Source organism: Dendrobates tinctorius, unplaced genomic scaffold (assembly GCF_039654945.1).
Source record: "Dendrobates tinctorius isolate UK_male_01 unplaced genomic scaffold, ASM3965494v1 ptg000032l, whole genome shotgun sequence".
Taxonomy (NCBI): Eukaryota; Metazoa; Chordata; class Amphibia; order Anura; family Dendrobatidae; genus Dendrobates; species Dendrobates tinctorius.
In genome coordinates, this window is record NW_027361700.1 from 19,568,052 (window position 1) to 19,595,972 (window position 27,921).

General features: G+C 43.1%; 1 protein-coding gene across 3 annotated transcripts in view; it reads right to left on the minus strand.

Moving 5' to 3' along the window:
* Positions 1–1,434: 1,434 nt before the first annotated feature.
* MED1 (mediator complex subunit 1) overlaps positions 1,435–27,921 on the minus strand; it is an 83,655-nt gene continuing 57,168 nt past the window's right edge. For all 3 annotated transcript variants that reach the window (XM_073572552.1, XM_073572555.1, XM_073572553.1), the window contains 7 exons: positions 26,267–26,381; positions 25,640–25,764; positions 25,107–25,225; positions 24,445–24,646; positions 23,856–23,951; positions 22,519–22,624; positions 1,435–6,149 (listed from right to left, as the gene is read on the minus strand). In XM_073572552.1, coding sequence (XP_073428653.1) covers positions 2,900–6,149; positions 22,519–22,624; positions 23,856–23,951; positions 24,445–24,646; positions 25,107–25,225; positions 25,640–25,764; positions 26,267–26,381 — 4,013 coding nt within the window. In that variant the 3' untranslated portion in view covers positions 1,435–2,899. The remainder of the gene's footprint in view (positions 6,150–22,518; positions 22,625–23,855; positions 23,952–24,444; positions 24,647–25,106; positions 25,226–25,639; positions 25,765–26,266; positions 26,382–27,921) is intronic.

Genomic DNA, 27,921 nt, shown 5'->3' on the forward strand with positions numbered 1-27,921 from the left:
CTTCTTTCATGTGGATGATTTAACATGAGAGGGGATAGAATTGTTCTCTGCGAATTGCCACCTTTCTTTAGATCTTTATAATTACTTCTTCTCTGGGTAAACTAGTGAAGGTCTGATTAGCCATTAAATACACACACATTCACACACGCACAGTAATCAATACACGTAAGGAAAGAAAAAAAAAAGAAAGTATACCCTACAAAGCCAAGTCTACGCTTATCCTGTTTTTCGCACTGCACAATTATCACATACGAATGTCCCTACTAATGCTCATTTCCCGATAATCATGCAGTTCCCCTGACGAATGAGCAAAACGCTCATTTATAGGGTAAAATGATCTTTACAAAAGATCCCAGATCTCGACAGCACATCATCCTGTGTAAACAGGACTTGTGCTACCAAGAAAAATGGCAGTCCACACGCACTGAACAATTATACATCACTCACGGAGCCATAAATGGCTACTGAACGACCGCATTGTACAATATAAAGAACCCTCTTTTTATAATCAATCTGGAGGCCCAAAATATAATACTGCTAGATATCAGAGATGGTGAATTGAAATGAACAGAAACTTAAAGAGTCTGATTTCAATCTTTAGGATTACAATGAAGGTAAGTGGCTTTGCTTGATCTACATGATCCCATAATTAATGGATTAGTCCAAAAATATCAATTGGAGCCATAATGAGCCTTGTCACATGACTTAGGATAAAAGCCAAAACCAGGATCTCAATTTGCGAATACTGTGTTTCAGGGTACTGCTCCTCATCAGTGCAAAGGGTGAGATCTGGTTTGCCTGGGTGAGAGGTTACCCAGCCAAACCAGATCTCACACTTTGCATTGACGAGGAGCAGAACCCTGAAACAGTGTCTGCAAATTGAGAGTCTGGTTTTGGCTTTTATCCTAAGTCATGTGACAAGGCTCATTAAAGGGTCAATAATGACTTTTAGGATTGCTACTTCCTTTAGGTGGCACTAGAGTTCTAGTCCTCTTCCTCTCTGCACAGAAAATTTGCATATTTCCCCGGAGGAGCATTGCGGCTTAAAAGTCACCTCATCTCGGCATGCTTGACATGTCACTCTCTGCAAGGAGAAACGTTACCCCTTGGATCTTAGTCTAAACTAACAATCTTTTGATTTAGGCTGGTTAAAGTCAATAGAGCAAAACACCTACTCAATCCTTAAGAATTAAATACTTTCTGCTGGAAGCTATTGCATATTCACAAGTTCATAGTAATCAGATTTTGTTTCACATAAATGATAAAAGCCTACTTCAACATCTGCTCCTTAAGACACTGACTTTGTGCCACAGACTCTATTCATACTAGAACCATGAATCTCTGAAGAATACAAATGACTTACCAAAAAATTATTTGGGGATGAAGGGTGCAAAATACAGTATAACTGCCCCAAGGCAATGCAACCCCGCAAAAACAGAATAACACCAGCCTAAACAGAGCCCAAACTTTATCTTAATGATGGCGAGTAGATTCGAAACAATTTGGTTTAAACCTTATAAACAGCCCAAATACAAATATGGTACTTTTAGACTTATTCCTGAATTTATAGTCTAAAATCATTAGGAGGCTGACCTTACTAAGACTTCCAAATGCCAAGTATTACATAATCAAAAGACGTCTACCAAGAAAGAAGGGGGATGGGAAGCACCCAGTCCTACCATATATTGAGGTTACTTCAGCACCTTTCTTATTGTTTGCTAGTCAACCCAACATCATGGTGGTGATTCAGAGGGACTGCAATGTCACAGTGTCAGAACTTAAACTCCCGTCTCTGCCCATGTTTCCACATTCTCTTGTGGTCGCCTAAAACCATTACTACAGACTATGTTGTTGCCAAGCCTCAGTCTGGAAGACCATAAAAAAAAAAAAAAAAAAACATCCTTCCCCGTTGGTTGGAACTTTTTAAGGCTTTGAGGGTAATTGCCAACTCTAGCAACGCAACCCACATCATTAACCACCAGGAATTTTAGGAGGAGGCTATACAGCAGAGTTAAAGCTACTGAAGGCAAACACCCAGGGATAGTAGGGAGTTTACGGATTAAAAAATAAATATATCACCGAAACAAATTTTATGCCAAACATTTTATTTCCATAATAAACATTTCCTGAACTCTTTTCAAAAGGTTTTTTTTTTTTTGGAGTAGAATGACAAAAAAAATTTCAGGAAAAATTATTTACATATAGGAAAGGGGTATTTACACAAAATAAAATGTAAACTTTTTAAAATAGAATTATTACAAATAAATCAGAATTACAAATAGGTGAGTGGGATGCTTAAAAAATAAAGCTTTTTTTTTTTTTTAAATCACAGCTGAATTTAGTTTGTGTGAAGCACACAACTACATAAGAAAAGCCTTACAAACCTATGTGTGTAATCCTTACAGGTCTTTTATCAAAATCAGAACGGTTATGTACATTCATGTAACACATTCTCACCATCAATGTCTATCAACGGATTTCTTAAAAGCTACACCAAAACCTGGTGCCTTTACTTCTTAAATACTGACGTTCGCTTCAACTATTTTACCATGAACACTTCACCTTCACACGGTGGTCGTAGCCATAATACAATTAATACAAAGTGGGAAGAGAATAAGGAGCTCAAACTAATACACAGCATTGTATTGACGCTCAGCCCATATTGTAGCTGCCTCCACTGTGCATAGGTAAAAAGTCCACTAAATTAAAAAGTGGTAAAACGAATAATATAGCCTTTTTTTCTTCTTTATAACTTATATTTAAAATGGGACTGATAAAAATAAAATAGTTGATCCTATCTACTGCCAGATGAATCTAGACCTACAAGCAGCAAGAGGAACAAACCTATAACTGAAACAGCACACAGCCACTGCACTCGATCTAGGTCCTGTTACAAAGTTCAGTTCCCTAGTAGAGCCACATCCATTAAGTCATCCTCTTCACTGATTAAGAAACCTGGACTTGGACGGGCTCCTCTTTCCGAAGATAAGAGGGAGCCACCACCCATAGATAATGTAGGGTCTGAAGATATTGGTGACTTGGACCAATTTTCAGGCTTCATACTGTAGGACTTCTTCTTTTCTCGATCTCGATCCTTGTCCTTCAACCTCTTCTTTTCTTTTTTATGCTTTTTGTGCTTTTCTGCACTGTACTCTGGCTGCATACGGCCACCTCCTCCGTCATCTGAACTGGGACTATTTTGATAAGATTTCTCAGCAATTGAAGAAGAACCTGATTCACTTTCACTGTCCAGGTTTTGTGGCGTATATCCAGGTGATTTGTTGTGGCTTGGTGAGCAGCGCTCATGCTTCGGTGTTGAACCACTGATCAAGGGTGAACCATAGCTCTTAGGAATCTGGGACCTCAAACCATCCCCCCCACCCCCTTCTCCAGGCTTCTGCAGGGTCACTTTTGCTTTGATACTTGGTGACCCTCCATCATGCTTGCTGATAATAATTTTGGCTACTCCAGTACTTCCTGAACCTTTTGAGTCTCCTTTCTTGGATGAATCAGAAGATCCACCAGAGACTGAAACTTTTGATTTGTCTTTCTCATTCTTTTCACGCTTAACAGGAAATTCGCCTCCCACAAGTCCATGTTTTGAGGACATTCCATGACTAGGGGCCCCAGAGTTTCCTCCCCCACCAGGAGCCTCCATAGGATCCTCTGAACCAGGACCTCCTGTACCCACCCCATGTTTGAGCTTATCTATAACAGCTGTTAATGAGGGTTTTTTATTTCTGCTTGGAGACTTCCCTTTGGAGCTACCATGAAGGTTCTGGGAAACGTTGGAGCCACCTGAAAAAGAGGACGACGAGGATGAAGATGATGAGGACGATGAGGAAGAGGATGAAGAAGAGGAGGAGTTTGGCTTTTGTGAAAGAGATCCTGAAGAAACTAGACCAGATGCTGACTTCATTGTGGAGTTTGAACCTCCCCCCGACAAATGAGAACCCCCTGAACCAATAGGTGACTTGGCTTTTGAAGATGGTGGTGTCCCTGGCATTGGTTTCATTGGGGAAGATAACTTGTCAGAGCCTCCAGATGGTCTGGAGTGTGGAGAAATATTTGGCTTGGAAAGAGAGGGGTTCATTAACACAGATGGTTTTCCCTGTGGTTTAGTTTTGCTACTTACAGAACTACTGACTCCACTTCCTAACCCATGCTTCGTGATAGGAGAAGATCCTTGCTTGCCTAGTGACTGAGAGCCACTTTTAGACTGGCTACCCCCTGATCCAGCTGGACCAGTGTACAATCCACTTCCTCCACTGCTCATCTTTATTCCAGATGACCCATCGGACTTGCTGTTCTTAATTTTTCCTGAGGCAGAAGAGGAAGATGATGTGGAGTGTCCATGATGGCTTTTGCTACTCGATGAATTTACTGAACCACTGCTTGAGTACTGACTATGAGAAGTCGGCTTCCCAACACTCATCGTACCTTTGGGAATTTGAATGGTGATTTTCGGTATTGGAGGAGTGGCCATCCCAGGAGGAGTTTGAGATCTTGCTGATGTTCCTGGAGATTTTGAACCACCAGTACTAGTGGGTGGGGTATATGGGCGATTAGCAATATGTGAGGGTGATTTTACTTCAGACTCTTTCTTGCGTTTGGGTGGCTTTTCTTTGCTTTTACCATCACTAGAAGGTGTTCTGCTGCGCTTTCCTGATTTTGAATCTAGGCCTGAACCTTGGATCCCACTTATTCCTCCGCCACTCCCTCCCCCATTGCTTCCCTCTTTCACTCTCTGTTTTTGGGGTCTGTCTTTAGTCAAATCTCCAAGTACAGGGCTCTGACTTCTACTATGCGATTCAAGAATATCCACCCCACCCAGTCCCTTGCCACCTCCAATAATACTAAAATCTACTGTTTCAGCCGCTTGCCCTACCTTGTACTTGCCTTCACTCCCATCAACAGGAATTCCTGAAACTACACCCAGTGATAGCCCCTGCCCAGGAAAGTCCTGCCCAGAAAAATCATGATCGTCGCTCTGGCTGCTTTCATCATTGAAGTCATCTGCAAAACCGCTTTGACTGTTCAGTAATTCTTGGTTAAAATCCATGCTGTTGAAGAAATTATTAGAGGAGTCACTATTTGGGCTTCCATGTGCCTCTGCAATGAGATCAGCAGCATCTGCATAGGGATTATCTCCACCACCTGCACCATCTACCGGAAACACATCTGTGTCAAACAGGGTGCTCTGAGAGTGACCAGAACTTGAAGAGTCTCTGACCGGGGTACCAAGATTGGGGCAATCTTCTCCAGTTCCTGGAAGCTTTGAAGCTTCTTCTGCTATGTCGGAGAGGATATCTGTAACATCTGGAATAATGGTGTCAGTACTAGGCAGCCTCACCATTCTTTGCATACCAGACTGGACATGAGTCATTGGCTGCTGGTACACTGTAGGAGGTGTGCCACATTGACTTGGTGCTGGTGTAATATGAGGTGTGTCCAAGGCATCACCTGCCATGCTTACATCAAATATTGGGTTTTGCGAGTCCACATCCATGGAGAAAAGCTCCCTTTGAAAGTCATCTTCAGTTTGGTTTTTCATTTTATCTGTCCTAGGTCTCTTTTTCTTGGGTTTTCCAGTTCCTGATTGCCCTAGATCTGTTCGAGGAGATCCAGAAGAGTTCTGTCTTTCAAGAGGGCTATTGCCATATAAACTCGAGAAGTCCTGTGCTGGATTGTCCTTGAGCAAGTTCATTAGCATGGGATGGTTTTTAGTATTGCTAGCTGGGGAAGAAACAGGAGGTGGGGTATGATGGGGCGGTGTGGGACTTGAGCCTAAATTTCCACCCACATTTCCTGTTATCTGAAGAAGGCTGGTTAGTATGGGATTCTGTGTTACTTTATTGTAGTCATCCCCATGACCTGTGGAGTCATGGCGCTCTTTCATACCCATGTTGCCAATGTTATTCATGTTGAAAAGAGCGGTCATGGTTCCTGAGGAATATGAGCTGGTTGGGGTTGAAATTAATGTAGAGGAGCCAGTGGTCATTCCGTAGCCTGGACTACTGGCCGGAGGAAGGTTTTTCTTCACCATATCTTCCACGGTCTCAGCAATAAGTGACAATGCAGGGGTATCAGCCTGGATGGTCTCAGCTTTCCTACGAATGGCTCGCATAGTCACAGGAATAGACATGCACCTATGTAACAAAAAGAAGAAAAATACATATGGTAAGTACACAAATCTCAATGCAAGATAAACACACATCAATACAAATGTGAGTGACTTATCCATTCAGAAAAAAAATTATTATATACCAGAATAAAAGAGGATTTCCAATTGGAAAAAAAGAAAATTTGAAGTAAAAATTTATTGCAACTATACCCATGTGCCGTTCTTTTCCTTTAAAGAAGCTTTAAAGGGGTTATTCCGGAATTTGTTTTAAAAAAAAAAAATGTGTCTAATCACAGCAGTTGCTACCTTACCTGTTGTGCTCAGAACCGTTCTGCAACCAGTAGAGTGCAGTCACAGACCGCTCCTGCTGGCAATTCAGCTGACGTCACGTTGTCAGAGCGTCGGTTTCTTTTCTGCCTTGCCCTGTTGACAGGGCGAGACTGCCGACATCATGCTGATTGGTGGAGCCGGCTGTCAATCAGCAAGACGTCGGCCGTCCCACCCCATCAACAGAGCAAGGCGGAAAAGAAATCGTCACTCTGACGACGTGACGTCAGCAGAGGCAGGTGAATCGATGACAGAGGCAAATAACGATGCTGGGCACAATAGGCAGCAACTACTTGCCTGTTAGTGCTTAGGCATGTAAATATTTTTTCTCTTATGTTTTACAACTTTCTGCAGACAGTTACAACATCCAGCTTTATGCAACAAATACTAGATAATAAAAAAAATTGGGAGGCACTCTGTTCACCAATCCAGAAGCAGCGACTATTAGATGCTTCAGCATCCGTCCTGTGTGTAGTACCTGTTTACTTGTGGACCACCTAGCTCAAACAGATAGTCCAAAAAAGAAATTGTAAAATCCAGCAACCAAGAGTTAAAGGCATTGTACAGGCTTGGGAAAAAAGTCAGCGGTTACTTCTGTCCAAGTCTGCAGACAGCACAAGGCACAGTGTCACGATCCCCGTTTTCCTAGTCGTGAATGCATCTTTACGATTCATATACTTGTGGTCATATGGCAACTAGACTTATTCGGCTTCTCTGAATAGAAGTGAATTAACAGAAGTAGGAAGAGTCTTGTTGGCAAATTGCATACATGTTGTCATGTAACTGCTGCTCGCATGGGTAATTGTGAGTGCGCACAATGCATGCTGTCATGAGTCAGCAGTCTGTCAAGTAGAGTAATTGAAAACTTTTGTCCAAAGAGCAAAAAACTACTTTAACGACTTAGTGACAGAGCCAATTTTTACAATTCTGACCAGAGTCACTTTATGAGGTTATAGCTCTGGAATGCTTCAACGGATCCCACTGATTTTGAGATTGTTTCTTTTTTGTGACATATTGTACTTCCATTGTTAGTGGTAAAATTTCTTCAATATAACTTGCCTTTATTTAAGAAAAAAAGGGAAATTTGGCAAAAATTATGAAAACTTATCAATTTTCAAACTTTTAATTTTTGTACTCTTAAATCAGAGAGTCATATCGCACAAAATATTTAATAAATAACATTTCCCACATGTCAACTTTACATCACCACTATTTTGGAAACAATTTTTTTTGTTAGGAAGTTATAAGGGTTAAAATTTGACCATCGATTTCTCATTTTTTTAAAAAAAAATTTACAAAACCATTTTTACAGGGACCACCTCACATTTGTGAAGTGAGTTTGGGGGTCAATATAACAGAAAATACCTAAAAGTGACATCATTCTAAAAACTGCACAAAACCACATTCAAGAAGTTTATTAACCCTTCAGGTGCCTCACGAGAACTAAAGCAATGTGGAAGGAAAAAATGAGCATTTCACTTTTTTCACAAAAAATTTTATTTTAGCAAGGGTATCACGAGAAAATGGAGGACAAAATTTGTTGTGCAATTGCTCCTGAGTACGCCAATACCTCGTATGTGGGGAAAAGCCACTGTTTGGGCGCATGGCAGGGCTTAGAAGGGAGGGAGCACCGTTTGACTTTTTGAACGCAAAATTGGCTGGAATCATTGGTGGCGCAATGTTGCGTTTGGAGACCCCCAACATGTACCTAAACAATGGAAATCCCCCAATTCTAACTCCAACCCTAACCATAATCCCAACCATAACCACAACCCTAACATTAGCCCAACCCTAACGGAAATAAATACATTTTTTTAACTTTATTTTTACATAACTAAGGGGGTGATAAAGGGGGTTTGATTTACTATTGTTTTATATTTTGATCACTGCGATAGTGTCTATCAGAGTGATCAAAATAAACCAATAGGAAAAATTTCCTATTGTTGACGGCCGGCAGATCTCGGAGGGCGCACTGCGCATGAGCCCGCTATTTTCTTCCCAGAGGAAGCTGGTTCGCGGGGGGAATGCAGGAGGGTCCAGGGACACCTGGATGTACTGTGTGGAATCGGGGGACCACATTTCTCTCTCCTCTGATGTGCGATCACATCAGAGGAGAGAGAAATTAAATGGGAAAGCAGACTTTTTGCGGTTGCTGTTATACCGTGAATAATGGTGATCGCAACACTGAGGTCGGTAAAACCCGACCTGAATCATGTTCTCCGGTAGCCGAGACCCCGGAGAAATTCTGACTCTGGGGGGCGCTATACACTTATTTATCAGCGCCGTTAAACAGTGGAGCTGAGGCATAAGTACACTAAACTGCCACCGTTAAAAGGCGTATCAGGGGTTGTTAATGGGTTAAAATACCAAATTTTTAATAAGTCCCTTAAAAATCGAAAAAACAAAAGGAAAAACACACATCATATACAGATGTGTGTTTTTCCTTTTGTTTTTTTTTTTTAGGTTTTTTTGTTTTTGTTTTTTAAGGGGCTTAACCCCTTCACTAACACGGGTGCTTTGCACATTATCTCCCGGGCCAACTTTTACAATTCTGACCACTGTCCCTTTATGAGGTAATAACTCTGGAACGCTTCCATGGATCTCGGTGATTCTGACTTTGTTTTCTTGTGACATATTGTACTTCATGTAAGGCTAGTTTCACATTAGTGTTTATGGCCGCGTCGGGCTGCGCAGGCCGCCGCTAAGCCCCGCCTCCGCCGGTAGCTCCGCCTACGGACGCATGACGCTGCATGCGTCCTGCGTCCCCTTATCTTTAGCACTGGGGATGCAGGCCGTGCGCAGTATGCGTTTGGCGGCGCATGCGTCCTTTTGACGCTGCGCCGACCAGCGCCAAACGCAACAGGTTGCAATTTGGTGCGCGTCAAAAGGACGCATGCGCCGCCAAACGCATACTGTGCACGGCCTGCGTCCCCAGTGCTAAAGATAGGGAAGCAGGACGCATGCAGCGTCATGCGTCCGTAGGCGGAGGCGCGGCAGGGGGCGGGGCTTGGCGGCCATGCGCAGCCCGACGCTGCGGCCGTAAACGCTAATGTGAAACTAGCCTTAGTGGTAAAATTTCATTCAAATAACTTGTGTTTATTTGTGAAAAAAACAGAAATTTGGCGAAAATTTTGAAAATTTCGCAATTTTCGAACTTTGAATTTGTATGCTCTTAAATCACAGAGATACGGCACCCAAAAAACTTAATAAGTAACATTTCCCACATATTTACTTTACATCAGCACAATTTTGGAACCAAAATTTTTTCTTGTTAGGAAGTTATAAGGGTTAAAAGTTGACCAGCGATTTCTCATTTTTGCAACACCATTTTATTTTTACAGACCACATCACATTTGAAGCCACTTTCAGGGGTCTATATGATAGAAAATACCCAAAAGTGACAACCAAAAGTGACACCATTCTAAAAACTGCACCCCATAAGGTGCTCAAAACCACATTCAAGAAGTTTAACTCTTCAGGTGCTTCACAGAAATTTTTTGAATATTTAAAAAAAAATGAACATTTAACTTTTTTTCACAAAAAAAATAATTCAAGTTCAATTTTTTTTTATTTTACCAAGGGTAACAGGAGAAATTAGACTGCAAAAGTTATTGCGCAATTTTTCCTGAGTTCGCTGATACCTGATATGTGGGGGGGAACCACTGTTTCGGTGCATGGCAGAGCTCAGAAGGGAAGGAGCGCCGTTTGACTTTTTCAATGCAAAATTGGCTGGAATTCAGATCGGACGCCATGTCACGTTTGGAGAGCCCCTGATGTACCTAAACAGTGGAAACCCCCCACAAGTGACCCCATTTTGGAAACTAGACCCCCCAAGGAACTTATCTAGATGTGTGGTGAGAACTTTGAACCCCCAAGGGCTTCACAGAAGTTTATAACGTACAGCCGTACAATTAAAAAATCATATTTTTTCCACAAAAATGATCTTTTCACCCTCAATTCTTATTTTTCCAAGGGTAACAGGACCCTAAAAGTTATTGTGCAATTTGTCCTGAGTAAGCTGATACCCCATATGTTGGTGTAAACGACTATTTAGGCGCATGGCAGAGCTCGGAAGGGAAGCAGCGCCATTTGACGTTTTTGGCTGGAATTGAGATCGGACACTATGTCGCGTTTGGAAAGCCCCTGATGTACCAAAACAGTGGAAACCCCCCACAGATGACACCATTTTGGAAACTAGACCCCCCAAGGAGCTTATTTAGATGTGTGGTGAGAACTTTGAACCCCCAAGGGCTTCACAGAAGTTTATAACGTACAGCCATACAATTAAAAAATCATATTTTTTCCACAAAAATTATTTTTCACCCTCAATTCTTATTTTTCCAAGGGTAATCGTATTTTTTCCACAAACATGATCATTTAGTCCCCAATTTTTTTATTTTCCCAAGGGTACCAGGAGAAATTGGACCCCAAAAGTTGTTGTCCAATTTGTCCTGAGTACGCTGATACCCGATATGTGGGAGAAAACTACTGTATGGGCACACGTCGGGGCTCGGAAGGGAAGGAGTGACGTTTTGGAATGCAGACTTTGATGGAATGGTCTGCGGGTGTCATGTGCGTTTGGAGAGCCTCTGATGTGCCTAAACTATTCAAACTCCCCCAAGCGACCCCATTTTGGAAACTAGACCCCCCCACGGAACTTATCTAGATGTGTGGGGAGCACTTTGAACCCCCAAGTGCTTCACAGAAGTTTATAACACGTGGGCTTGAAAATAAAAAAAATCATTTTTTTCCACAAAAATATTTTTGCCCCCAATTTTTTATTTTCCTAAGGGCAACAGGAGAAATTGGACCCCAAAAGTTGTTTTGCAATTTGTCCTGAATAGGCTGATACCCCATATGTGGGGGTAAAACACTGTTTGGGCGCATGGCAGAGCTTGGAAGGGAAGCACCATTTGAATTTTTCAACGCAGAATTGACTGGAATTGAGATCAGATGCCATGTTGCGCTTGGAGAGCACCTGATGTGCCCAAACAGTGGAAACCCCCCAATTCTAACTCCAACCCTAACCCCAACACACCCCTAACCCTAATCTCAGCCCTAGCCCTAACCCTAATGGGAAAATGGAAATAAATACATTTTTTTATTAATTTTATTATTTTTCCCTAACTAAGGGGGTGATAACGGGGGGTTTGATATTTGGCAGCTGTCACACGCTAAAAGACGCTTTTTATTATAAAAATAGTTTTTGCATTACCACATATTGAGAGCTATAATTTTTCCATATTTTGACCCACCAAGTCATGTGAGGTCTTATTTTTTGCGGGACGAGTTGACGTTTTTATTGGTATTTTCGGGCACGTGACATCTTTTGATCGCTTTTTATTCCGATTTTTGGGACGCAGAATGAACAAAAACCAGCGTTTCATGAATTTCTTTTGGGGGGGTGCGTTTACACCGTTCTGCGTGTGGTAAAATTGATAAAGCGGTTTTATTCTTCGGGTCAGTACGGTTACAGCGATACCGCATTTATGTCATTTTTTTGTGTTTTGGCGCTTCTATGCAATGAAAACAATTTTATATAAAAAATAATTATTTTTGCATCGCTTTATTCTGCGGGACAAGATGACGTTTTCAGCGGTACCATGGATATTTATATGCATCTTTTTGATCACGCGTTGTTGCACTTTTTGTTCGGCAGTATGATAATAAATAATTTTTTGTTTCGTTTTTTTATTTTTATTTTTTAAGGGGTTTGCTAAAGGGGTTAACTAATGGGACAGTTTTATAGGGCGGGTCGTTACGGACGCGGCGATACCAAATATGTGTACGTTTATTTTATTTTTTTTATTTCCAAAAAATGAATTTATTAGAGAATATTTTTTTTTTTATTTATTTAGCGATTTTTTTTTTAAAATTATTTTTACACTTTTTTTTTTTTAAACTTTATTAGGTTGTCCCAGGAGGGACATCACTGTCCTGTGACAGATCGCTGATCTGTCACATCACAGATCACTGTGACAGATCAGCAATCTGTCACAGGCATAGACGCAGACTTCCTCATGCCTGCGCTTTGCAGGCACTGAGGAAGTCAGCTCCCTGCACGCCCCCGAAGGTCCCCGTCGCCATATTGGATCCGGGGACCTGTAGGGAAAGAGACCCCCGCAGCAGCGCTGCACATTGCGCAGCTGTGGGGAGCTCAGGGAAGCACGGAGGGAGCCCCCTCCCTGCCGATGCTTCCCTTTAACCCCCCAGTACACCGCGATCGTGTTTGATCGTGGTGTGCAAGGGGTTAACGTGTTGGGGCGGTCCGTGACCGCCCCTGACACATTGTGCCGGGTGTCAGCTGTGATAATCAGCTGACACCTGCCCGCTGATCTCACTAGACGTACTATTCCGTCCTTGGGACTTAGGTCCCAGGTCACATGGACGGAATAGTACATCCATTGTAGGAAAGGGGTTAATAACCAAATGTTTATGCGTTAGAAATCTGGAGAAAAAAAAAAAACTGCGCGTTTATGGCGTAGCCGCACTTTGCCATAAATAACGGTGGATACAGCCAAATGTGACAATTTTTTCCCCCTGAAATACAACACACATCACAAATTTGTGAGCTTTAACTCTTTTGCTGCTGAATAATGCGGCTTTTTGAGGTGCCATTTCACACTAGAAGCACCTGAGAACCACAAGCATGAAAGTCAGACAGCAAAGCCTGATCACTGGGCCGACTATCTCTGCGTTAATGTGATTAGGCTTAATGTAGCCCTGTTGTGCGTGCCAGGATTTTCAGAAGTAGGTTTAAAAAAAAAAAAACATTGTGTAGTGATGGTAGATTGGGCTCAGCTGTCAGTTCTACATGTGGCAGATAGGCAGTTGTGTGTTGCAGCGATTTACAGGCACCAATAAAAATTAATATAACATTATTACAGCAGGGAAGGCAGACGCTTTCCATTGCTCAGGATAAACCTGTATAACACCCTTTCTCGGCATTACTGACTGATGAGCAACACGGACGGAATGTCATTTAGTAATAGAGCACACCTCCGACATCCTACAGGTCATAAATACCAATCCCAAGAGAGAACACAATTCATCTTTCATCTTGACATTAAGGTAATTTATGGGTTGTCATGAAAAAAAAAAATCCATTGTCTTTACAAGCAGCAACGTGTGCAGATCTCCTACTACAGTGACAGATGGGGCGACACACATTATATTCCATGTAAAGAACACACCTCATGTAATTCAGGTCTGAGCGCTGGACTTACTAGACTAAGACTTCCTGGGAGCGGCACAGAGTAGATGAGGGGTTAATGCTGCCACTTTCTACAACACCACATTAACAGCAACACTTAATTCAGCCACCCCTCTCACGCAGAGGAAAACTCATACAATCAACAGGCAGCCCTGGCTGACCAGCCTGACCAAAGAATTGAGACGGGTTTCCAGGGCCGCTGAGCAGAGATGGAAGAGAACCCATTCTACTGAGAACTTCAACGCATACAAGCAGTCCCTTGCCAGCTTCAAGTCCACCACTGCCGTAAAACAAACTTACTTCGCATCCCTCATATCCTCCCTGTCTCACAACCCTAAACAGCTCTTCAACACTTTCAATTCTCTACTCCGTCCCACAGCACCTCCTCCATCTCCTCTCATTTCTGCTGAAGACTTTGCCTCCTTCTTTAAACAGAAGATCAATACGATCAGAGAAAGTTTTGGCCCGCAGCCCCCAATGCCCCTCTTAGCTGCTCAGCCCTGTTATCCAAATCAAACTTCTCCACCATGACAGAAGATCAGCTCTCTACCCTCCTGTCAAGATCACACCTCACCACTTGCGTGCTTGACACACTCCCGTCCCACCTCATCCCTAACCTTGCCACAGTCTTCATCTCAACTCTAACACACCTCTTCAACCTTTCACTTACAAATGGTGTCTTTCCCTCATCCTTCAAACATGCCTCAATCACACCCATCCTCAAAAAGCCCTCCCTCGACCCATCCCCTGTGTTTAACTATCGCCCGATATCTCTTCTCCCTTACGCCTCAATACTACTGGAACAGCATGTATATCTTGAACTGTCCTCCCACCTCTCCTCCTGTTCCCTCTTTGACCGGTTACAATCTGGTTTCCGACCGCATCACTCAACTGAAACTGCCCTAACTAAAGTCACCAACGACCTAGTAACCGCCAAGAGCAAACGACACTACTCTGTCCTCCTTCTCCAGGACCTGTCTTCTGCCTTCGACACCATGGACCACTCCCTCCTGCTACAGATTCTCTCATCTCTTGGCATCACAGACTTGACCCTATCCTGGATCTCATCATACGTAACAGACCGAACATTGTGTCTCCCTCTCACACACCACCTCCTCACCTCGTCCCCTGTCGGTGTTCCTCAAGGCTCAGTCCTAGGACCCCTACTCTTCTCCATATACACCTTCGGCCTGGGACAGCTCATAGAATCCCACGGTTTGCAGTATCACCTCTATGCCGATGACATGCAGATCTACCTTTCTGGACCCAACCTCGCCTCCTTACTGACTGAAATCCCACAATGTCTGTGTGCCATTTCAGCCTTCTTTTCTGCTCGCTTTCTCAAACTGAATATGGACAAAACAGAATTCATCTTTCCCCCATCTCACTCTACCCCTCCACCAGACCTATCCATCATTGTCAATGGCTGCTCGCTTTCCCCAGTCCCGTATGCTCGGTGCCTTGGGGTGATCCTGGACTCTGCCCTCTTTTTCAAACCACATATCCAAGCCCTCGCCTCCTCCTGCCGCCTCAAACTCAAAAATATTTCCCGGATCCGTGCATTCCTCAACCATGAAACCACAAAAACACTAGTGCATGCTCTTATCATCTCCCGCCTCGACTACTGCAACCTCCTACTCTCTGGCCTCCCCTCCAGTCCATCCTACACTCTGCTGCCCGACTAATCCACCTGTCTCCCCGCTATACCCCCAGCCTCCCCCCCTATGCCATGCCCTTCACTGGCTTCCTATTGCCCAGAGGCTCCAGTTCAAAACCCTAACCAGGACAATAATAATAATAATAATAATACATAGAGCAGCAATCCAATCATTTCTCATTGTTGGTACTTTTCTTTTATCCGATGTGTTGATGATAAAGGGGTTTGTTTTTTTTTGTTTTTTTAATTTTGATCACTGTGATAGACCCTATCACAGTGATCAAAATGACCTACTGCTGCGGTCTTCCTTACAGACTGCGCAGCTCTGCTGTTCTCATCATAGTTGCTGGTTTGCCTCCTCCAATCAAAAACTCATTTTGTGCCAGGATGGTGGAAAGCCTCACTAATAAGTGCAGGCTCACTTGTCATACTTATAGATAAGTGCCACAAAAATCACGCACCCAACATAGAATAAAGATAAAGTGGCCAACCCCTTTAAATGCACTTGAAATTGTCAGAAAGCTAGGATTAGAAGGCTTAGGAGCATAATAATTGTGTGTCATGGAATGAAAAGCCTTGCCCCCTTTCTTCAGCTCGATGGTTCCTTTTACCCTCCAATTCTTTAAGGTGGGTGTTAACCGATTTGTGGAATTAAACAATTGCCAATTTGGAAAATATTTACCGATCAGTGATCTTTTAAAAGGAATCCGTCACCAGGTTTTTGCTACCCCATCTGAGAAGAGCATGATGTAGGGAAAGAATCCCCGATTCCAGCGATGTATCACTTAGTTTACTGGGTGCAGTAGTTGTGATACCATCATTAGCCATAACAGAGTTCAGAAAGCTAACACCCCACCCCCTCCAACACTGATTAGCCGCTTTCTGTGTACATTGTTAATTAAATATACCAAGAGAGCAACAAAATTGACCCCTAAAATTTAACTTTTACTTCAATAATTACCATATATACTCGAGTATAAGTCGACCCGAGTATAAGCCGACCCACCTAATTTTGCCACAAAAAACTGGGAAAACTTATTGACTCGAGTATAAGCCTAGGGTGGGAAATGCTCCATAGATTATTCCCCCATATGGTGTCCCCAGAAGAAGCTCCATAGATTATTCCCCCATATGCTGCCCCCATAAGAAGCTCCATAGATTGTCCCCTCATATGCTGACCCCAGAAGAAGCTCCAGATTATTCCCCCATATGCTGCCCCATAGATTGTTCCCCCATATGCTGACCCCAGAAGAAGCTCCAGATTATTCCCCCATATGCTGCCCCCATAAGAAGCTCCATAGATTGTTCCCCCATATGCTGACCCCAGAAGAAGCTCCATAGATTATTCCCCCATATGCTGCCCCATAGATTGTTCCCCCATATGCTGACCCCAGAAGAAGCTCCAGATTATTCCCCCATATGCTGCCCCCATAAGAAGCTCCTTAGATTATTCCCCCATATGCTGACCCCAGAAGAAGCTCCATAGATTATTCCCCCATATGCTGCCCCCATGCTGCTGCTGCATGTAAAAATAAAAAAAATGAAATACTCACCTCTCGGTCGCTGGGTGTCAGGTGCCGGTGTCACTGCTGGCACATGAGATACTCACGTGTCCTGCGTCCATGGCTGCTCACCGCTATCTGCCACGTCATCAGTCAGTGACGTTCAGACTGCAGGGGGCGCGGCGCGCACTAACCACGTCACCGCGCCCTCTGCTGTCTGAAGTCATTGACCGATGACAGACAGCAGCAAGCAGCCATGGACGCAGGACAGGTGAGTATCGCTATACTTTCCCGTCCTGACGCTGTGTCTAGAGCCCCCAGCTTCTCCGCGCTCTCTCTTCCTGCCTTCAGCGGTCATGTGGTACCGCTCATTAAAATTCATGAATATGCGCATATTCATGAGTTTTAATGAGCGGTACCATGTGACCGCTGAAGGCAGGAAGAGAGAGCGCGGAGAAGCTAGGGGCTCAAGACACAGCGTCAGGACGGGTAAGTATGACCTAGCACCCCCTCCGACCCCCTTTGTATATGACTCAAATATAAGACGAGAGCGGGACTTTCAGCCCAATTTTTTGGGCTGAAAATCTCGACTTATATTCGAGTATATACGGTAAAATCTTTAGACAATCCCAACTCATAGGGTACAGGACAATAAATCACCCAAAAAAATATAAATAACACTTGGCACCCTAGTTGTTGACGATGTGGCGCCCTGTAACACCCTAAAAATCCCTAGTCAACGATGAGGATACACAGAAAACACAGACATACATATACACCCGAAAAACCCCTGGTGGAGAGACTCGATACCGTCTCTATAAAAAGTGCAAACTTGCTATAAACTTATCTCGTAGTATCAAAGTGAGCACTAAGCCCACAATAATGAGGTAGACTTATCTCGGAGTCAAAAATTCTCAGTATTGCAGCTCGAATAACTTATCTCGTAGTAAAAAAGAGTTTATGCTGCATACAATGACAGACCATATAAGAAAGCTCAAAAGAAAAAAACGTCTACACAAAATAAATGGGAAAGCGCAATAATATTCCCCTGGACAATAGTACCGCACAGTTGATGCACTCAAAATAAATCAACAATCAAAAAAATCCACCAGGTGGAACAAATGTCAGTGGCATAGAAATGCTGAACAAGCGTCACTGCTGGACAAAATAGCCCAGACAAAGGCAAAAAAAACAGCATAAAAACCCCTCTGCAGTCTGGGGTATCAAAATGCTCACATAAAGCCAAAATACATATTGCCAAGAAACGATCTGTCAGCATATAAATCAATACTTATCAGCCATCAGTAGATATGAAGCCCAGCCTGACGCGTTTCCCCATCCGTGATGCTGAGGGTTCATCAGGGGCAGAGGAGATGGAGTCTCATAACCCCAGCCGAAAAGACAGTGCAATGTGCAGCGTGTTACATGTGTCTCGGACGCTCATATTTACCGCATCCTGATAGCGACGTCACTTCCGGTCCAGATAGTGATGGCACTTCCGGTCACATGTAATGGAAGATGTGTTTACAGTGGAACGCACCCTGCGTTCCAAATACTGGAAGTACGTGGGACAAAGGGGCGGATCACGTGAGGAGCGCGTTCCTAATGCAAGATATTACCTCTAAAGGCGAGCGGCATCACTTCAAGTGATAATACAGTGACATAAAAAATTTTTTTAAAAAACCTAGCGCTCTAGTAAATGATGACTCACAGAAGGGGACACTAGATGGCCATAATGAACAGAAATAATCCCCTCCAAATAATCATTATAAACAAAGCAATGTGACTTAGATATAGCGGATAAAGGCTAACGGTATATCCACCTAATAAATAGAGTCATACAGTAATCACTTAATATATAAGAAATACCACTTAACTCCTTAAGGAGATACACATCCATGCATCCAAAACCAAATTTAAATGATTTTTTTGTCATACATAGTGAAACAATGTCACTGCTCACAAAAATGAGCCAAAGTAAAGCATGCTGGATCCGTCAGGTACCATTTATAAAAAAAACTCGTAAAATTCAAATGCTCATTTAGGCCGTTAGGGCTCTGTGATTCAAGCCAGAAAATCCAACGTGTTTCCCGTTGTAAGATTTTCTTGTCCCAATCTCCCTGCCTTACTGCGGGCTGAATTCTCTCAATTACACGGAATCCTGTTTCTCATCCCCCCCATGAACAAGATTCACATGGCGGACAAGTGGGGTGTCCCTGTTATGTCTAATGTCACCCAAATGTTCGCCAATGCGGACACGCAACTCATGTTTGGTTTTGCCCACAAGTTGGCTTTTCACCACTTTGTCCCTAATTGATTTACCCTTCCTATAAGTCACTGAAGGTCTAAGTGAGATCATCCCACAGATATCCCGGTCAGTCCTGAGTACAGCCCAGTGTTTCTTCAAAATTTCCATAACCTTCCCTGATTGGTCATCAAAGGTACCAATTAGTCTAGTCAAATTATCAGGATCTTTCCTCACTTTGGGGACCAGCAGTGATGATCTCCTTGTTTGTTTAGCAGACTTATATGCAGGTTGAATAACATTAGTAGGGTAACCCCTATCCCTAAACCTCCCCCACAGGTCACTTGACTGTGTCTCAAAGTCACCCCAGTCAGAGCAGTTTCTCCTTAGACTGAGAAACTGCCCCCTAGGGATACCCCGTTTAAGGGGAGGGGGATGATGGCTCTCCCATCTTAGGAGACTATTCGTTGAGGTGGGTTTGTGATAAAGGGACGTTTTCAAAGATCCATCTCTCGCAATAGAAATTGTGGTGTCCAAGAAGGTGATACTCTCTCCCCCTATCTCATGTGTGAAGAACAGACCCATATCATTGTTATTCAAAGAATTCACAAAGGACCCAAAGGATTCTCCACTGCCTGCCCATAGGACGAGGATGTCGTCAATGTACCGTCCCCAAAACAAAATGTTAGGGGACCAGACGACATCCTCGTCACTAAAGACCACCGTGTCCTCCCACCAGCCCAGGAGCAAAGTTGCATAAGTGGGGGCAAAAGGGCTCCCCATCGCAGTGCCCCTGAGCTGGTGGAAGTACTTGTCATTAAACAGAAAATAATTATGGCAGAGTACAAACTCCAACAACTGTAACAAAGATTTGTTATGTGCACCCAAATGAACCCCCTTACCCTTCAGGAAATGTTTGACAGCCTTAAGACCTTCCGCATGTTTGATACTGCTGTACAACGCTTCAACATCAATTGATGCCAGAATGGTACCTGGGTCAACTGTTATCCCCTCCAATTTATTAAGACGGTCCATACTGTAGTATCTCTAAGGTAAGAGGGAAGGGCCAGCACAAGTGGTCTCAACAGTTTGTCAAGATAGACACTAGAGTTTTGACAAAGGGCATCAATCCCGGACACTATTGGTCTTCCTTTCAAGGGATTTGTACCCTTGTGTATTTTTGGCAGTGCCTAAAATGTTGCAATGACCGGCCATTTTGGTAATAGGAAGTCAAACTCATTCTTTGAAATCAGCCTAACTTCGAAAGCCTCCTTTAACATTTTGGACAGTCTTGAGCTATATTCCTTTGTTGGGTCCATTTTCAACACCTCATAGGTCGATCGATCAGGTAGGATAGACAGGCACATCTCAATATATTTGTCCCTATCACGAATGACTGTATTGCCTCCCTTATCGAAGGGTTTCAGTATAATCTGCTTGTTGTTCATCAATCCCTCCAGAGCCTTCCTCTTACGATAAGGGAGGTTGGGTAAGGTCTGTTCAACTTTGGGGTTAATGTTACGGATCTCATCTGAAACCAACTGTAGGAAAATATCAATACTCCCAATTTCACCCAATGGGGGTGTTCTTGTACTTTTTGGTTTCAGGTTCGAAAAAGGTCCCACCCCAACTTCCCGTTGTCCCTCTTACGCCAAATTAGCAAGAAAAAGTACATCAGGGAGTTCATCCAATGCTATAACAAGCTGTTGGCACTTGGCTTTGTCATTCATGGCAAAGAATTGTTTCCATTTTATTTTGCGTGTAAACAGGTTAATGTCTTTAATCCATTCAAAAGGATCAAACTTAGTGGTCGGTACAAAGGAAAGGCCTCTGCTTAGGACATTAGTCTCCACATTAGAGAGGACATAGGATGACAGGTTTATAATCTTTTTATCATGTCCTCTTATTTCTCTCTCCCTTATTTGGGATTGGTTTGGTTGGTACGTTCCCTTAGCTTGTAGGGATCCAACCCCATGGTCTCTAAAAAAGAGGAGGAAGCTGATGATGCACCAGCCGAGGAGGGGGGCTGATTTGTATTCCCCGAGGGATGATTCTCTTGTGTTCTTGCAGACGTTCTTGCATAGAATCTGACTGTTTCCTGCCATCTTCTGTATCCACCTCTACGGCCACGTCCCCTATTCTTGTAATATGTCCTTCCTGTGGAGTACTTAGAATTCCCCTCCGCGTCTGATGATTCAATCTCTGAGGATGATATATCCGTGGGGTAGTTATTTTTATCTGTTAACGTGGGATAGGCTCTTTTTTCTTTAAATTCAGTAGTATCCCTTAGGAACCGCTTACGTTTCCTCTCCTTAATATACAGTTGATATTTCTCACCTGCAATTTTAAGATTTTCTTCCTTAATAGCAAAATCTGTAGCGATTTTAAATTTTAGAATACTCTCTGTAAGCTCTTTTACTTTCAGAGAGGTTTTTTCAAGAGTTGATTTTTCCTCATCCAACAGTACCTGCATCAGACGCAAGGAAGATGCAGTCAATTCCTTCTCCCATTTACTCAATAGTGTTGGAGTTCTACATCTAGGAGCAGGTGTCAAGTGAATCCTCAGTCCACGTGGGACAATTTTTTATTTGATGTAATTTTCTAATGATTGTACCTCCCACCAAGATTTGATATTATATTTAAACGTCTCAAGCAATTCAGAAAACAGTGTCTTGAGAGAAAGGCCCGCAGAAGAAAGAGAGTCAGGTTCTACTTCAGAAAAGACCTCTTTAGCATCGTCCAGCCATTTTTTTGTGTCAATAGGACCCAACAAGAAACCAGCCATACTAATCAAAACCGGAAACCTCAAAAAATACAAAGGATCAGAAAAACTTGAATATACCAAGAGAGCAACAAAATTACTTCCACCAGCTCAGGGGCACTGCGATGGGGAGCCCTTGTGCCCCCATTTATGCAAATTTGCTCCTGGGCTGGTGGGAGGACACGGTGGTCTTTAGTGACGAGGATGTCGTCTGGTCCCCTAACACGCTGAATAAAACACTACAGAGAGACACCAACAATAATTTATTTCTGCTCTATTCTACCCTAGTACATTAAAATGATTGATAATAACCCCTCCACTTTACACCACCAAGGAAGTTTAAATTAATAAGAAAAATGTTTTTCCTATTTTCTGCTGTCACAATCTGAGGTGCGTCTTACGGTAAGGCATGTCTCCTAGGCTGAAAAATAAAGTAAAACACTGTATATGCTTCCTGACATTGCACCCTTGATTGCGTCTTTTAGGAAGTCTTCACAAATAACAGCACTAGCAATAAATCCCACCAGTAAAGCAGTCAGCCGTAGTGACCCCCTAACAACATCGACTGCTGCAGGACTCCATGAAAATTCTTAACAAAAAGAAATACAAATAAATAAACTTATACCAAGGGATAAATCTCAAATGCTATGTACTTGCAATACAAGGACACTGGCATAGTAATAGCTTACCTCTGAACCACTTTAGTGATGAAATCGTCCGTACAGATGAGAGCATCAGATAGACCTTTGTACAGCTTGCAGGATACATGGGTGGAATCCTGAACGTCCATAACAACTGCATGGAAAGCAATGTCAATCAGTGATGGAGTATTAAAGTGATGACTATATCATGTCCACAATGGCTTCAGAAGTCCATGCACATTAGATGGACTTGGGCTCGGTCCCCAAAACTGGCAGGACTGAACACTATGGGGGCCTCACGACTCTCCACTGATGGCAGATGGGGAAAATATTTGGATTTCTGTACTTATACTAAAATATCTTTCTTGCAGAATACATTGGGGGGGGGGGGGACACAAGAGGGTGGGTATAATCCCTGCCAGTAGGAGGCTCAACGCTAGGTGAAAAAGAAGCATCAGCTCTGCCTGGTTGAATACATTGGAGGACACCGCTCCCACCATACGCCTTTCTCCTTTGTGTTGTTCTTCCCCAGGTTCAGGTTACGTTAGTTCTTGGTTGTTTTTATTTTACAGATTTCTGGTTCGAGCTACTCTCTATTGGCTTTGACAATAAACTGAGCTGCCTAGTATCTGAAAAGAGGATCTAGCCCGCCAAGTGGAGCAAACATTTTTTTCCACCTAGTGTCAAGCCTTATAGTGGCAGGGCATAAACCCACGGTCCGGGGTTCCCCAATGCTATTAAAAAGAAAGGCCAGTCTTGTTTCAATAGGTCTGATCTTTTTATTTTTCGGGGGAACATAACACCATCGGAGTTGTCTGGCAGAGGCTTACAGGCCTTTTCATATTGAGGACAAGCTTGGCTAAATGTGCATATGTATGGGAGCGGTGTTGAGTTCGGGGGACATTGCTGCCAGCCATCCATGTGTTCAGCCGACTATAATGTCTATAGACAGCTTTACTGAGAGAACAGTAAAATGCTGACAAGAAACCCGCCATTGCCTAGGCAGGGATACAGTGAACAATGACTTCTAGTTACGCACTAGATACACCACCAAAGTCTAAAAACCATTACGGAACACAAGCTTTTGGAATCACCAATGGCAGAACAAGAAAACTCCTCACATTGGTTTGTATGATATAGATAACTCCTGTCCATATACCCTAACAGTAAGCATGGAGGAGGCAATTCTACATTTTTACCTAGACGGCTCTACAACAGAGAGCACTGCAAAACAAGGTAACAATATAAAAATTAAGTCGAAATTGCATGATAATAGATACACGTCAATTAAAAAAGGCAAACATATTTCCGTATGGGTACTGCAACTTTTGCCACCTATCGCAGTTTTCTCTTCCCATCCTTTCCAAGGCCCAAGAAATACTTACCACAAACCAAAGAGTCATTAACCGGATGCTGAAATGAGATGCTGATACAGGAGTCTGAGAGGGGCGAAACCTCAAACTGCAAGAGGTTAGGGCAATCTAAAGGACAGACAAAAAATATATTATAATAAATACAGTATATAATGCAAAATGTATACAAAATTTAGGGCTAATCCAAGTGCTTGCACCTATACCCATCCACTGCATTACGATTATTTGTGACAACTCCCTTAAAAGCCTAAAAGTCCTAAAAGCTGGAAAAAGTGAAGACGATTCTGTACTTCTTATACTAACAAGGCCTAATTCCCAATGCATATTAAATAAGGCAAATCCAAGCTTATAATGATATATAGTTTATCTAGTTTTGAACAGTATAAATCATACAACATAATAATTTTGTATTATACAGCATAATTGGGTGTGTAATGGATTGTTGATGTGACAGTTATAAAAACATGTCATACTGCACTTTTTAGGACACCAATAGTATGAACTAGAAGCTTGAAACAAAACCTTTGACGTGTCGAAACCCATAAAGGACTAGGACCCCACTTCTGGGAGTAAGTCTATGAAACCTATGGCAGTAACATACCCTCTTTAACCACAGTACGTTTCACACAGCTCCCAATCAGTGTGTTACAAGTCATCTGATGTCGGATGAGGTTGAGTATGGTGGGAACCCGTCCAGGGTGCTGGAATGGTATCTTACTCAGTAGGGTCCCTTGCAGGCATCTCCCATCAGGAAGGGGAGCATCTTTATTCACAAAATAGCAATGCTGCTGACCTGGTAGAGACTGGAATGAAACCATAAAAAAAAACATGATTTAATCCATCAAAATTATTCACAAGCCAGATGCAATAAGAAATAAAGAATCGATTTCTGGTCATCCGAACAATTCCAAGTATGGCGCTCTGCTGAAATGGGTCAGAGGTTGAACATGTTCGCTCCATTCCTTCTTTATGGGATTTCTGGAGATAGTTGAGAACTGCACTCGGTAATTTTCAGCAGTCCCATACATAACGAATGGTGCAGAGGTGCATATTGCTTGACTTCCGACCCATTCAGACAGAGTTATGTTCTAGGGATTGCTACCGGTCCCAGTGGATGAACCTTATTAATATGTTGCTCCCTATCTTATCAATAGGGACCTCTCCTTATACATTAGATGAACAGTTTTCAGCTATGTATGGGACCCTTAAGACCTACAGAACACCTTTTAGGCAGAAACATAAGAGCCCATTCAAAATACATACTGCATAGAATCGCATGTTGTGGCTCATAGGTGATGGCTCCTTGTCTTTGGCCAGCTCAAATTGGGTGACGAGCTCGTAATGGGGCGAGAAGGTGGGTGGGGTTTCAAACAAAGGAATACCTATAAAAAAGGCAAGACGATTTGTGACTGACATGGTACATGGCATGTAAAAAGGGGCAACAGATACAATGAAGAACACTAATCTCATCTGGAATACAGCTGGCCATGCACATTAGATGGCTGTCCGACAAACGATGCTTCGGAAAATCACTTGGTTGACAGTCATCTCTCCCATACACAGGAGCACTCACTCTAAGAGAAAGCCAGACAGACATTTCTGCTGGTGGCTTATCTCCTGGAGAACCAAGTGATCGGCAGTCTGACATTGGACATGCCCAATCGTCATCTCACCCGACGATCTTACATATTAGAGTCGAGTCTAACCCGGTGAGATCAGCAGCTTAGGCCAACATTGGTCAAATGTGTATGGGGGCTTACATGTGAGGTAGGAGAGATTCCCAGAGGTCTGCTCACCTGTACAGTTTTGGATTTTCTGGATAAAAGCACTGGAGACAGGAATTGGCTGTGGAAACTTAAGGAAAAAACAGGCAGGAAGGTCCACACTGTTTGTGTTAGTGATAGCGGAGAATGATGGGGTTCTGCAAAGAGAAATCACGACCTTGTAATATCACCATGTTACCTTTAAAGGTTTTTTCTGGGATCGGAAAACCCATCACCAGGTGCAGTTTGCTTTAAAAAAAGAACAAAACGCTGCCACAGCTACCGATGTCTGTCCTTGTCTGCAGCCAACAACTGAGCTCAGCTGCTCTGCCAGAGTTGACGGCATTGGCCTCTGAGCTGCTCGGCGCACTGAGTAGCTGCAGTGTTGTCAATGCTACTGACACAGGGAGCAGTGGTGGAGAGTCAATGCGGGACCTGAGGAGGGTAAATATAGCGCAGTTTATTAAAGCAAACTCCAGCCAAGGCAATGGGGTTTTCTGAAACTAAAAAAAAAACCCCTTTAACTTGTAAATGACATTCAGTGTTAAACAGTTTCAATTATATGGGGTTTTAATTGAGATAACCTAGGCCTGAATGCAAAACCTGGTTCTAGTTTCCCTACTAACATTGTACAGACTGTAGATGGGAGCGTCTCCTTACCCCTTATTGTCAATGGGATGCGAGCCCATGATCAGAGGAGCTATGGGTAGTTTGTACATTGCAGACGTGGCTTCAATGGTGACCGATACATTCAGACCAAGTGATCGCGGGAGAACTGAAAGATATGAAGGATATACTGAATTTAGGACCCGTTCAAACACACCCTCACTCCTGCAGTAATACAGAGTAATAATAATCTTTATAGCGCCAACATACTCCGCGACGCTTTCATATACAGTATGTGTAAGAGAATACTGTACATAGTCAGGAAACATTCGTCTACTAAGAATCTCATGATCCCTCAACAATTGTGTGGCAAACCAAAGGTGACCACAGAAGAAGCAAGCGAAACTTCACAGATTGCCAATTACTGTAGTCTGTATTCCGGTTTATGATGTCTAAAAGAACATGTCATCGGGAAAAGGTCTATTGTTTAAATCTGGTTTGTGTGTTAAAAGTATTAGACTCATAGCTCTGATTCATTAAGGCCCCTTTAACATCTTGCTCACATCCCGTGGGGGTATGCACCGATGGGGCCAATCACTAGAATGGTGCCAACAGTCCATGTGTGCTGTGTCGGGCATCATTTTCGGGCATATACGCCTACTGGTGGTGGACAATCACACATAGTAGACTGCATCTCTATGTCCACCTCCAGGAAGCATATACGCTTAAAAATTATGCACGCCGGGTCATGATTCCGCTGGTGCATATGCCCGAATCCCGTTTTACAGGGGGTTCGGATGCAAGCACAAACAGGACCTGAACGTGGGCAAGAAAGCAACGTGAACGCACCCCTAAGCAGTTTACAACAGTTTTCTGGTGTAAAACTGTCTGAAAGGTTGTAAAATTTCACACGACTGATAACTGTGCAAAAATTTTGAGACTTTGCATTTTTCACCAGTGCCATCCAGCTCCATTAACTTTTTTGAAAAGTGAGGGAGCAAAGCCAAAAGGGGAAGAGGTAACGCCTTTATATACAGCGGATAACACGTCACAGCTTCTCATGCTCCCGCTCCTTCTCAACGATCTTGACACACGCTCAATAGATGCTTCAATGAAAAGATGAAAGATTCCTAAATCAACTGGAAGCCTAGAATAGCTCCATAGGCCAGTGTGAAAATTGCAAGATTTTTTTTTATAGATATAATCATGAAAAATTGTGGGGGGGGGGGGGGGGGATGATGATCCGATATCTCAATCTTCGCAAGTGTAGATTCCGGAGGCCACAATGCAAACACGCTTTCTTCAGCGCTGCTCAATGTGTTTAGAGCGGCAGTGGAGAAAATCTCTCTTAGCAGAAGACTTCATCCACTATAAGTCATGCTCAAAACCTATAACTCTGCCCTTCATCTGGCCACACAATCTTACTTCATCACCCTCATCACCTCACTATCCAACAACTCAAAACGACTTTTTGAAACCTTAGACTCCCTCCTGAAGCCTAAAGTACAGGCCCCGTCAGCAACCTCAGCTGTGAGGATCTGGCCACTTAGTTCATAGAAAAAAATCAACCACATCCATCAGGATATCTCAGCCCAATCTCCTCAGTGCCTGGATCCCCTTCCCTGCCGCACCTCACGCTCACTAGACATCTTTGAGCCTGTTTCAGAAGAAGAAGTTTCCAAGCTCCTCGCTTCCGCTCGGCCTACAAC